The sequence below is a fragment of the Cydia strobilella genome, chromosome 24, assembly GCF_947568885.1.
Source record: "Cydia strobilella chromosome 24, ilCydStro3.1, whole genome shotgun sequence".
In the NCBI taxonomy this organism is placed as follows: Eukaryota; Metazoa; Arthropoda; class Insecta; order Lepidoptera; family Tortricidae; genus Cydia; species Cydia strobilella.
In genome coordinates, this window is record NC_086064.1 from 3,226,426 (window position 1) to 3,239,826 (window position 13,401).

The 13,401-nt window shown below is 38.1% G+C and overlaps 1 protein-coding gene and 1 long non-coding RNA gene across 4 annotated transcripts in view; both read right to left on the reverse strand.

Moving 5' to 3' along the window:
* LOC134752208 (uncharacterized) overlaps nucleotides 1-13,401 on the reverse strand; it is a 56,845-nt gene that overhangs the window by 10,780 nt on the left and 32,664 nt on the right. The gene's annotated exons all lie outside the window — the stretch shown is intronic.
* Nucleotides 1-13,401, reverse strand: part of LOC134752150 (pantothenate kinase 3) — a 54,162-nt gene that overhangs the window by 4,668 nt on the left and 36,093 nt on the right. For all 3 annotated transcript variants that reach the window (XM_063687746.1, XM_063687747.1, XM_063687745.1), the window contains 5 exons: nucleotides 4,650-4,735; nucleotides 4,033-4,145; nucleotides 2,466-2,644; nucleotides 690-863; nucleotides 60-203 (listed from right to left, as the gene is read on the reverse strand). In XM_063687746.1, the coding sequence (XP_063543816.1) occupies nucleotides 60-203; nucleotides 690-863; nucleotides 2,466-2,644; nucleotides 4,033-4,145; nucleotides 4,650-4,735 (696 nt within the window). The remainder of the gene's footprint in view (nucleotides 1-59; nucleotides 204-689; nucleotides 864-2,465; nucleotides 2,645-4,032; nucleotides 4,146-4,649; nucleotides 4,736-13,401) is intronic.

A 13,401-nucleotide genomic window follows, 5' to 3' on the forward strand; every position in this document is an offset into this window, starting at 1 on the left:
AAAACTTTAGTGAACTGCAATGAGTTCATTATACTACACTTTAGTGAACTATAACTGACCGTGTTACTAGTATTGTGGTGAAGTAATTCTGAGTCTGGTGGCGCCCAATAGTAGCATTCGGTCGAATGCCACGCGTCGACGAATAGCAGCCCGGCGATTAACGCGTCCAATTCGTCCAGTTTCTGAAGGTGCATGTTCACTTCCTGAAATGAAAGTTTATTATGAATAAATTAAAAGTGGAAAAAATTCACTGTCGGGTTGGACTTGAACCCACGACCACTGGATAACTAGTACAGTCACAGAATAAGTAATAGTATTATCATACAGAACGGCCACGCACCGCCCCGCCCCGACTCGAATTACCTCGCCCCGCGCGTAAATCTGGCGGACTTCTGGCGTGCTCTCAGTACTATTTTTAAGCACACACACTATGGCGCATGACGCGTGTAAAGACGTAGGCGCCACCGCCCGTGGCGTATAATATAGTGTTGACAAGAGCGGCCATGCCTTTTGACCGGGCTAATAGACGTATACACTCAGGATGGTGTGTGTCTGACTAACCTTGATGAAATTCTCCTCGAATTTGTAGGCGCCACCGCCCGTGGCGTACATAGTGTTGACGAAAGCGGCCATGCCTTTTGACCGGGCTAATAAACGTATAAACTTAGGATGGGGTGTGCTTAACTGACCTTGATAAAGTTTTCCTCGAATTTGTAGGCGCCACCGCCCGTGGCGTATATAGTGTTGACGAGAGCGGCCATGCCCTTAGACCGGGCTAGTTGCAGGAACGCCCCCACCTCCGTGGTGGGGAAACGGATGAAGTGGAGAGTGCCGCGGCGGCCGCGAATCGTCACGTTGTCCATCTGAAACGATGTAACATTAGTTTCAACAGACCTAGGAAGATATAACCAAACGGAGTAGCCGGAGTAGCATTAACAGGCGTTCCCCTCTGCCAAAAATAGTCGGCCAATGGTCATACATAATGTATGGACTGACGTTTATCTGACATGGCATTTGACGTTCCCCTACCCTGCAAAAATTGGCATACTTTTTTGTACAGCAAATTACAGACGTGGCGTCTCCGTTAGTTATATCCTCCTAGCAAAAAGAGTATCCTGAATTTGCAATTCTTGTCTATAAGTTCTAAGCGTTGTCAACCTTAGCGTTGTTTCACCGGCGGTTGGTATATGTTCGTAAGAACTACACATTATATAGGGCCCGTGCGCGCTGGTGGGCGTGGAGGGGTGGAGGGGCGCGTGGGGCTGGAGGGTTGGGGAGGGGCTGGAGGGGTGGAGGGTGCTATCTTGTGGCCTGAATCGGAAACATAGACTGTACACTGTCATTCCACGCCAAAGCAAGTGCTGCCCTCTTTTCACGTACGTATTGTGCATTGTAGGTTCTGCCATCTTGTGGGCTACATTGGAAGCTAAAACTTGACAGTTACACTTCACGCCAATTTAAAGGGGCACGTGTGCTGCCATCTACAGTTCATGGACATTCCCTATAATCTATAAAGTAGACAATAAAGTATTATGGTGTTCATGAAATAAAACTATGAAAACGGATTATATCGCGTATATTGAATTTATAATACATCCCGACGTTTCGAACTCTTTACAGCGTTCGTGGTCAACGGGTGACTGAGCAAAAATTACAAAATGCAAAAATACCCACATACTAAAATAATGAACAATCATAGACTACAAACTTTAAGGCTGGTTGTACATGCAAAATCGGTTCATAAGGCTAGTTATACACTATAATTATTTTTCAAGTAAAGATATATATATATATACGCGATAAAAAACTATGCCGGCTCCAACCCTACACCACGGACCCGAGAAGATTTAATTCCCTCCTAAATTGTAGGAGGGTATCCCAATATGGGACCGGCAACAAACTCGGCGGGACACATCTTTTCAAAACATCAGAATGTCTAGCATCATCCAATATACGCGATATAATCCGTTTTCATAGTTTTATTTCATGAGTAACTATCGCGGTAACCGAAGACAATATTATTATGGTGTTATTCATAAACGCGTTACTGGCCTGAATTAGCTATGAATCGTTTTTCTTTATCTGTCATTTTGACTCATGTATTTGTATGAAAGGGATAAAATTTAATTTAACTAAACCAGCATGGAGACTATATAAAGGAGCCAAATCTCTATGTATGAAAAGTGTCCATCAAAAAACAGTAATTAGGCGGTGCCACCATACACCGAAATACTACCATAGACAACCTACGTAATTTGGTCGGGTTATTTGTTGCCTAATATGGTTCATGTTATACTCATGTCCCAGAGCCTTACTAGCGCCACCGGAGAGATTAGGAACTATTATTTAAAGCTAAAAGCGGTCAGTTTTGCAACAATCCTGCCATAAGAGATTGGCATCCTTTCTATACCATCCATATAAACCAGGCCCGTAAAGTTTTATGAATAAGGGGGTTAGAATATAACCTGTAAATGGACGTCCCTTCGTCCAGTATTGCCATATGCAGAATTCCTCGTGAGGTACCGCCTAATGTTCTTGAGGACCTCTGTTTCTTTGTCAAGCTCTCGACGGTTGGTCTCTCTCGGCTCGAAGTACACGAGTTTGGTGAGAGTGCCGCCGATGTCCATACCGAACCAGGGCATAGCTGAAAAGAGATGGATTATTTTAACCTCGTGAGGCTAAATGTACATTAAAATGTACATATTGATTGCAATCTAATTTGAACCTTTTGATGAAACCATAGAGTAACTTATACTAGAGCGGTACTGTCATAGTAAATTTTGTAACCCCAGTAAATTCACTGCCATCTGTCGACACACTTTAAAACTAAAAATGAAGATTTATAAAAATACGATAAAATGTATTTAAATATGGATAAATGTTTTTTTATATATTTGCATTAATTATTTTTATGATTTTCACCCATGTTCTTTCACTGATATGCGTTAAAATTGTTAAATAACAAACGAAACCGTCAACGCCATCTGTACGACAGTCGGCCAAAGCTAGTAGCGCCCTCTGAACGAGAATCAAATTTTCTTGATTTTCGAGGCACGTTTTTTCCTTAGACTGTATCCATTTATTACGGAGTTATATCTATCTTTGATGAAACAAATAGATTAGCATTTCTTTTGTTTCACTGCGTTGTAAAACAAACGAAATTCGTTTCAATTTACTTATAGAATAAGGTTCAAATTAAAAATTGAAAAACTTTATATGGTGGGTCTTACGAGGTTAATTTTTAAAAAGCAAAAACGTCTGAGAACGATACTATTAAGCTTAGAATAAATTTAAAAGTGGAAAAATTACTGCCTTGGATGAGACTTGAACTCACGGCCTCTGGATCGATACTCCAGCGCTCTGCCAACTGAGCCACCAAGACCTCAACCATAGCCAGCGTATATTTCCACCATATCACATAGTAACTGGTGAATTTCCAATATGACTTCGGTAGCCGTTTAAGAAGTCATAAGCTCTTACTAAAGGGGTCCTATCTTCGCTCCAGGGATGTTGCGAATATTCGCATCCGCATCCGCAACCGCGGAACTTCCGCATTATTTTCAACATCCGCATCCGCATAAAATTGATGAGGAGCTTAATGCGGATGCGGATGTGAAACAGGTAGGCGCAGGAACGTCTTAACGGCGGCGTAAGTGCAAGGTAATTTCGTCATTAGCCAATAGGAATCTCGTTTCGTTTTTGTGATTCGTCGATCGAGCACTTTAGCCTACGACGAATAGCGACAAGAAGTGAAAAGTTTGTTTTATTTGGACTTTAGTATAGAAATGCGACTGTAGGGCACCTATATATTCTTGTTCAAATACTAAGTTTCGTTTTTTATAATAAAAAAAATACAAAAATATAATATTTGACGTTTTTTATGTGCCTAATTTTGACATCCGCATCTGCATGCGCGGATGTGAGCCTTTAAATATTCGCATCCGCGTCCGCAGATGTCAAAAAATCGACATCCGCAACATCCCTGCTTCGCTCATATGAACGCACATATTTTAGATCGGGAAGGATACTTACGAGGCGCATTATTGTCAGGCGGCGTGGGTGGCGTAGGGTCCGCCATCTTGGTGCAGTTCGGTTTGCTGTTGCTCATCGGGTAGGGCGAGCGGCGTCGCTTGCACAACGTGGTTCTGTCGGTACACGAGAGATGGCGTTAAAATCAACCTATTGGAATTAAAAATATTTTCTGTGCGAAGTATTAAATGATAATTTCGCTTAAAACATAAATCCAAAGGTTTTAGCGTATCGTTAAACGCCTTTAAACTTGTGCGCCCAATAACAGTGCAAGCGCCAGTTCTGCTCAATTTCGACTTAAATATAATAGAATATCATTTATTTCAGTATAAGTACACATTTATACAATACACACAGAATACAGAGAAAGACAGAAACAAAAGACATAACTAACTTGAACACTGTAACTACACTGAAAAATGGGGGGTGAGAGGGGTAAAGCTCCTACAATCACTTGGATCATTGTTTACAGAGTGTAGGCACCAGGGGCCTGTTTCTCAAAAGCTTGTAACTTGTAATACAAGCGGATGTCACTATTTGACAGCTTTTGTTAGAAAGGGAGTTTCACTTGTATTACAAGCTACAAGCTTTTGAGAAACGGCCTGGCTGTCTGGACTTACTTGAAGATAGAGCGGGGATAGTCCGCAAGCGGCGCCCGGCGCGGCGGGCACGCCGCGAGGCAGCCCTCACAGCGATGCAGGCGCATCTGAAATAGAAAAGGTTTTATATTATAAGTCATATCGTCATCGACATCATCATTTCAGCCACTTGTATCGGCCTCTCTTCGAATACGCCACTTGTCCCGGTCCTGAGCTAACCTCATCCATCATCATAAGCACACAACGACTTTCTGCAGCGATTCAGTAGTGATGTAGCCGCGATATAGTATCAATACAGTCGCGATGCTGTCGCTGGTATGACATGTACCCTCGCATACGTAAACACGATTTTGCATCGCTACCTATCGCACTACTGAATCACTGCAAAAAGTCGCCGTGTGCTACCTCCATAACTTCCCTAAGGCATAATGTTTTAGTGAATTGGTTATTACAAGGCTACAAATACTAGGGGCCCGTTTCTCAAAAGCTTGTAGCTTGTAATACAAGTGGAAGTCCCTTTCTAACAAAAGCTGTCAAAAAGTGATTTCCGCTTGTATTACAAATTACAAGCTTTTGAGAAACGGGCCCCAATTACTGAATAACGAATGACAATCATGACAATACGCTTGTTGTAATTTATTATTTGTGCCATTTTCAATCAAATGGGTACTTATTGTTGGTTGTCAATAAGGCACTATTTCCATACAGCTTCAACTTGAAATCAACATTATTGACAAGCGACAATGTGGTACCTTCTGGTTGAAAATGTCACATATGGTTTTGCAAAAGGGTGAAATACGGCTCTAGACGTACATACAAGTGTGTTTACGACAAATAAAATAAAATAAATAGCAAACATTTATACAGGGAGTCTCGGAAATTACGAAACAAATCGAATCGAGTAGAATGCTGTACATTTGAGGATATATTTTTGATCTAAGACACATTCGTCATATTTCTTTTTCGTCGGAATAAATTATAGCCTACATTTTTTTTTCGGACGAAAACGGACTTTTGGTCAGATTCCGCTTTCGTCAGAATAAAATGGGCTGTTTAACAATTAACTGCACTAAGTGTTTCTTTTCCAAAAACATTTCCTTCACAACGTAACTAGCATCTGAATTTATTAACGAACCTAACCTATTGATTTAAGCTTAAGTGTGACGTCCGTGAAAACATTCCGTCAGTTATATCCCAAACTTTGAACTGTATCTATAAACGAAAACAAAGTAGCACATTAGGAAATAAATGATAAAATGATTTATTTACGGAGAACAATAATGTTATCAGTGCATTTACTACAAATTTTGAACGGGCAATATATGTATATACTTACTTAAAATAGCAAAAATTCGAGGTGTTAAACCCTCCACTCATTTATAAAGATTTAACTTTATATATTTTTTTAATTGTGTCCAATTTGCTTAAATTACAATGTGGTTATTGTATCATTCCGCACATAAAAGACCCCTGAATGATAAGCGGCTAGCGCTATTTTTAATTGCTCTTAAAATTATCTTAATCGCACTTAGGTGCCTTTTTTTGAACTGCCACTGAATGAACATGGAGAGAATAAGTTGGACGGAGAAAAAAACGAACGAGGAAGAGCTGCGAATTGTGGGAGAGAAGAGAAACCTGCTGAGAACCATAGAAAATAGACGAGGCAGAATGATAGGTCACTTGATAAGACACGACACTTTCTTTAACACTATATTAGAAGGCAAGATAGAAGCGAGAAGAGGCCGCGGAAAACCACGAGCAAGCTACACACAACAACTGAAAGCGAAAGCAAATGTCGTGTCTTACAGGGACCTAAAGAACCTGGCCGAGGACCGAGAAAACTGGCGCATACTCCACCGACAAGAGCCATGCTCTTAAATTATGATGATGATGATGACTGAATGAACATGACAATGAATTTGTCGTAACGCTTTTCGCAAAGATAACTAAGCTTGTTTTGACGTAACACAGTACAAATTCGAGTCAGTGACCTTGATCAGCTGGCCTGCTTCAATAAACTCAAATAATACGCAAAAGATAAAACCTGATTAGCAATAATAATGTAGGCATCACACATCACACCACTCTGGCGTCACGGCTTGAATTAAACAAATCAAATATGTCAGCGTTTACTGATATGCGATAGTAAACATTACAGCACGAATTAGTAGGTACTGTAGGTAGCCTGTCTAAGCTAATTTTGCATTGACTTGGCAGCAACAAAGTATGGTCACAGGGCGGACACGCCATACATCAAAAATCATTTGCGTTTCTATGTGTGAACGGCACGTCTGTACACGCGTCATGCGTCATTGTGTAAGTTGTGTCATATCATTTTTTTAAATTATAAGTGTGCAACAAAAAACATTAAAAAATTTTTAGAACACAACGGATACGCTCACTTGAATTTTTTGTCGCTATTGGCGACATGTTTCGACTTTCGGGCAATTCAAGTGAGTTTAACCATTGTGTTCTAAATATTTTAAAATATGTCTCACGAAAGTTTAATTTCGATAAAAAAATTAAGTGGGTTATGTTTATAGGTATAGATATTATAAAAAATATTGAACATTAATATTTATTACAAATTTAAAAACATAAGTCACCTACTAAAAGGATTCATCAATTAGATGGGTTCAAAACTCTAAAAACAAGAGGTTTTCGTGATTTGTTTTATTGTTGTTTAATCTGTGTATGTTAATTGTTTGAACAATCAATAAATTTAAATTCAAGGTCTTATATTACTCGTATTTAGTAAAGATGTATTAACCACGAAAAAAAATATTGTAATTATACCCTACGTAAGTAGGTCAATGATAATATGTATGAATAAACATTTTTAATAACAAAACGGGACTTAATCGCGGACTTAGTAAGTTTTGAAATGTGTGCCATTTTCAACCAAAAGGGTATTTATTGTCGGTTGTCAATAACGCGCTATTTCCTTATAGCTTCAATTTGAAATGAACCTTATCGCCAAGCGACAATGTGGTACCTTTTGGTCGAAAACGTCACATTTACGAATTTAACTCGAGCAGCTTGAAGATGTTGGTATGTATCAGCTTTAGCTTATCCGAGACCACGGGGACAATGCCGTCCTCGAAACGTCGGAGGTAAATTTCAAAACTTAATAATACGCGATAAGTACCGTTTATGTATAAAAATCGTGAAAGTTTAAATCAGTGTAATATGAATAAATTTCAGATTATTTAGCAACTATTCATATAAAAGTACACTCAACTGCAGAAATGGCTAAACCGGCGAGGTGTGCTTCTTCTGATGCTGAATGTACCTAACTTTAAATGGGTCTCTATTGTTTCCCATAAAGTTTTAAGTCATAATGTATTGTTTGTCCACATTTTCGTTAGTCATAATTTGGTTTTTCTCAGAAACGAGTAACTTTTCAGGATTGCCATAAAACAAACATAACCTAACCTATCTATAGGAAAACCTTACGAAAATCCTGAAAACTTAACGGTTTCAAACATCAAACATTTATTCAGCAAAAAGGCCACAGGGGCACTTTTACATGACAATTTTTACAAGCAATACAAAACCAAAATTTACAAAAAACAATTACAAATATGGAATCAATCAATCAATTTCAGAATTATGACTAATGATAATCTGACAATCATTATGACTTTCAATACAGGGACCGGCCCGCTATCCCTTATCGGGGTTTTATAAGGGTATTGCATAAGGCTTAACTCACCATACCCTTTGCCAGACGAAACCCTTTGTTTTGGTTTTAAAAACCCTTATATAAAGCTACCACATTTGAGTAATCGGTAGCCCAAATACCCTTACAAAACCCTTATCATCCGCTCACCAACACCTTGCATATTGCTTATAAGGGTTAGCCTTATAAAGGGCTTCCCTTTTAGCATATAAGCGTGCTAATTTAAGTCGTCTACCTTGTTCATAAAGCACACATTACTTCGAATCCGAGCGATCGTCGGCGGCGACGGCGGCGTTCTTTGACTAGGCACGTATTTTCTTTCCTTTTCATACACTACCGTAGATATATACTAATCCTGTCTCTTTCACGCAAAGGGAAACCTTTATAAAAAGCGCTTAAAGATAAGGGTAACCCTTATTAAGGGCTAGCCTTATTTTTGGTTAGCTTTTCGGTAAGGGTTAGTCAAAGGTAAGGGTATGAATGGGCTTGCAGTTCAAAAGGGAAAGTCTTTCAATGTGTTAGCCGTGTTTAAGTGTTGCCCATTGAAAGGGTTTTATCGCGGAAAGGGTTGTCCGGTCCCTGTTTCAATAATTAATTATGTCAAACAATGGGACCCCACCTAAATTTGAATAAACAAACGATAGGCATATTGGTTAGATATGTTAAATACTTTTTGGCAAAATATGCGCAAGGAAATTAAATTTGTACCTTCGGTTGAGCTTCCTTTTTGGTTTCCATTTTCATAAAACACTCAAAACTTACGCATACTTTTATTTAATTTTATCAAACACTTCAAAATCCTGTTACTTAACTTCAGTCAGTACACTTAGTCATATTGTTGTTAGTTAACTTCCGTCAAAACAATAAACGGGCACTATTGGAAACTACAAACTAAATAACTTATTTTCAGTGATATATTTCCATTATTGAAATAAGACTTGTTTCGTTTTATATAATTTTTACGAGTAAAAAAGTGATCACACAACAATAAAATTAATAGAAAAACGAATATTAAACACGTCTTTTGCAAAGGAAATATGAATCAAGACTGATTGATATAGCAACCGGCAAAGATAAGCGATAACATACTATCTCCGAGATTATATTTCGCAAACAAATAATAGCGGTATTAATTTAATTATTGTTATTAATTCTTTACACTCGAGAGATCTAAAAAGTTTTTTTCTGATCGAATCGTTATGCCGAAATTTCGTTAGTCCGAATGTTTTTTTTTTTTTCAAAACCGATTAGTTTTTCCAAACTTATTGCATCGGTTGCATTTGCGACGGTTTTTGAAAATTCGGTAAAATTAAAATTTGTCAAATGTCACATAGAACATTCACACACATCTTTACAAACCAACGTTTCAAAAATAATATTTTGGTTAGGACATAATACATAATTCATTAAAACATTAATTAAAAAACTCATCATCATCAATATTAAGAGGGCCCGGCCCTCTGTCGCTGCAGCGTTTTCCATTCCAGCCTATTCTGGGCTTTCGTTTTCACTTGTTGATATGAATGGCTGCAGCACCACTTTTATCCGTGTCATGTATGTGATATTCTAGGTCTTCCCCTTCCTTCCTCAATTCTGCCCTCTAGTATGATTTTGTTTAGCCCTTTGTATGTAGCCATTGTATGTGACCTATACATTTACCGGGTGTCTATTGTTTGACATAATTATTGAAAGTCATTATGTAATGATTGTCATATTATCATTAGTCATAATTTGGTTTTTCTCAGAAACGGGTAACTTTTCAATTGCCATAAAACAAACCTAACCTAACCTATCTATAGGATAACCCGAGGAAAATCCTGAAAAGTTAACGGTTTCAGAATTATGACAAATGATAATATGACAATCATTACATTATGACTTTAAATAATTATGTCAAAGGGACCCCTCATTTACCTCTACGTTCTTCAATGACGTGCATTATTTGTTTTAAAAAACTAGGCTATATATAACTCATTTATCATAATCCTTAATAGAAAAGGTAGATGAATTGAATAGATAAGGAGATTTCTGGTATTCAATGACAACAAGGTGATTTAGATAAGCAAAACTAAAGGGGGGCTTAGGACAGTCGCCATCAGAGATTTCGGAGCGAACAGTGTGCTCACAAATATCTGGACACGATCTAAAATCACTACATAGTATAAAAACAAAGTCGCTTCCTGCTGTCTGGATGTATATCTGTCCCTATGTATGCTTAGATCTTTAAAACTACGCAACGGAGATAGAGTGATTCATGGGGAAGGTTTACATTAGCATTACACTGCAAAGCCGGGGCGGGTCGCCATGAAAAATAAAATTGAAATGGCTATACAAGAGTAAATCCATTTTGTTTGTAGATATTTCTGGTTTTAACAAATTATATCTTACTCTGGGCCAAAAGCTTACTCACATATAAACTATGCTTTGGATATAAACTCAGTACGAGTTTTTACGAATGTATACAAACACTAGCTTTTGCCCGCGACTTCGTCTGCGTGGACTTAGTAACAGCAGCTAAAGTAAGCATAGCGCCTGGAAAAATTCTCATAGCAATCATTCAATTTGAGCATATTATGCACACAAATTACCAGGCACTTCATTAATTATCTCAATTCCACCCCGCTTTTTACTTTCTTAAGGGATGATTTTCGGGATAAAGACTATCCTATGTCTTTCTCAGGGACTCAACCTATCTCTATGCCAAATTTCATGTAAATCGATTCAGCGGTTTAAGCGTGAAGAGGGAACACACAGACAGAAAGACAGACAGACAGACTTTCGCATTTATAATATTAGTATGGATGAGATGTTTAAGCGATATATTCAAGACCGGTTGTTTGCTCGTGTATCGTAAAGTGTCAACTCAAAAACCTTGAACACAAGAATATGGATAATGTTAGGTAAATATCTTAAGGCTTCGGTTTGCCGCTATCACTGTCACATTTCGCAAGAAAGAACGGGAAAGACCATGCGCGCCAAGTGTCAATTTTGAGCGAATTTTGTTGATTTTTATTTATTTTAAAAACGTTGCCTAACAAAATCGAAATTCGAAAGCGGTAAAATTACTATTTAAGTTAAGATTGTTTTTTCTTATGTTTTTTGTTTATAGTGTCACATAATAAATAACCGAGTAAAGTTGGATTAAAAGTCCTAGTTAGAGGTTACTTTGGGAATTAATTGTATCGAGCGAAGTGTCATAATTCGTGTATCGGAAGCTTATAAATTAAAGATAATATAATCAAGAACTACATATATTTTTTCCACGTCTACGAATATCAACGTCTCTTAGAAAAATATGAACATATAAGGAGATTTTTCGCCTTCTGGCTCAGGGAACCGTCTTAACATAATTATACATGCTATTATTTATTCGCACACGTTTTAAACATAACTTGGCGTAAACATTATTTTTACACACAACAAAAATACAAAATAGATGTGTGTGAGTCGTAGATCAACATTATATGTGGTATTTTCTATAAAAAGGGACCTTATTGTCGATGGCGCTTACGCCATTATTAACGATGCTCCGATATAAATACAATGCCGCGCGACGCTGTGCGGCGTAAGCGCCATCGACAATAAGGTCCCTTTTCATAGAAAATGCCCCATATTTACACCTTTTTTCATGAAAACCGTAGTTATAGTATAAACTACATTATTATTATTCACAACGACGGGACTTAATCGTGTAAAACTTTAAAACTTTAGCCAGTCTTCTCCGAGACCACGGGGACAACGCCGTCCTCGAAACGTCGAAGGTAAATTTAAAACTTATTTTACGCGATTAAGTCCCGTATTTGTGAATAATAATGAGTAAAAATCGTGAAAGTTTAAACTACATTTGTGCCATTTTCAACCAAAAGGTACCACATTGTCGCTTGTCAACAAGGTTGATTTCAAATTGAATCTATATGGAAATAGCGCCTTATTGAGAACCGATAATAAGTACCCTTTTGATTGAGAATAGCACATTTATGTAGTGTTGAGCTAGAGTTGACAGCCAAGGATGCGTTCCTTCTTGCCTAACGGTGATGAAAGAAATGTAATGCCTATTCATAAGTCTTGGGCAAGACAATCGCGAAGGCTAGTACTTTGAATGGATTCAATTAATCTTGAAGACAACTAAAACGTTAAATTTTATACTTAGTAGAAATTAAAAATGGTAATATTTGCCACCTCTAATCTAACCATGGATTTATAACAATGAAATTGAATGAATGTTGATGGACGGAGAGCGAATGGTAGACCCAAAAAACGATGGATGGATTGTGTGAAAGAGGATATGAGAAAGAAAGGAGTGAGTGCTGAGGTGACGAAAGATAGAGGAGAATGGAAGAGGAAAACATGTTGTGCCGACCTCACATAACGTGGGATAAGGGCAGGAAGAAGAGAGAGATTTATAAGCCTTTAACGAGATTTCCATTTCAACTCGTGAATACGACATTGGTATAGCTCAGGCTGTAACCGCGAAATTCGAAGTGCGTACTAGCAAGTATCTCTGTCAGTCTAATTGCGCCTTAATTGGAGTAAAAGAGAAAATTGTTCGAAATTTGTGAACTTAGACGTTCGCGGTAGGCCCTCCCTTGCTAGGGCGGTCTCAGTTTACCAAGCTGCGAGTTCAAGAAGGGTACTTCTGGGACTGAATTTGTATTGCGAGAACCGGGAATTCCCGGGACTGAGTGAGTAGAACACTAGTACCGGGTGCATACCCCGTAAATAACCCCTTATAAGTAGGAATTAAGAACTGTACGGCTACCATTAGTTGACACTTTAGTTACACAGTACACGGTTTGCCAAATGTGACCAAGTGTGACAAGGAGGGGGGGAGGGGTCAAAAAACCTCGAAATTCGTGTGACGTAATTAATGGATGAACTCTTACCCCAAAAGGCCAAAACACGTAAAATACTCATCTGTTTTATAAGACTGTTTGTTTCTTAATAAATAATAAATAAAAAAAACACGTCAATATAAATTTCCACAGTAGCTATAGTATTAGATGCAAGTACCTATGACTAATTTGACAGAGTTTTACCGTGTACATGCCAAATTAACTATGCCAAGATGCATTCATACAATTGTTGAACTGT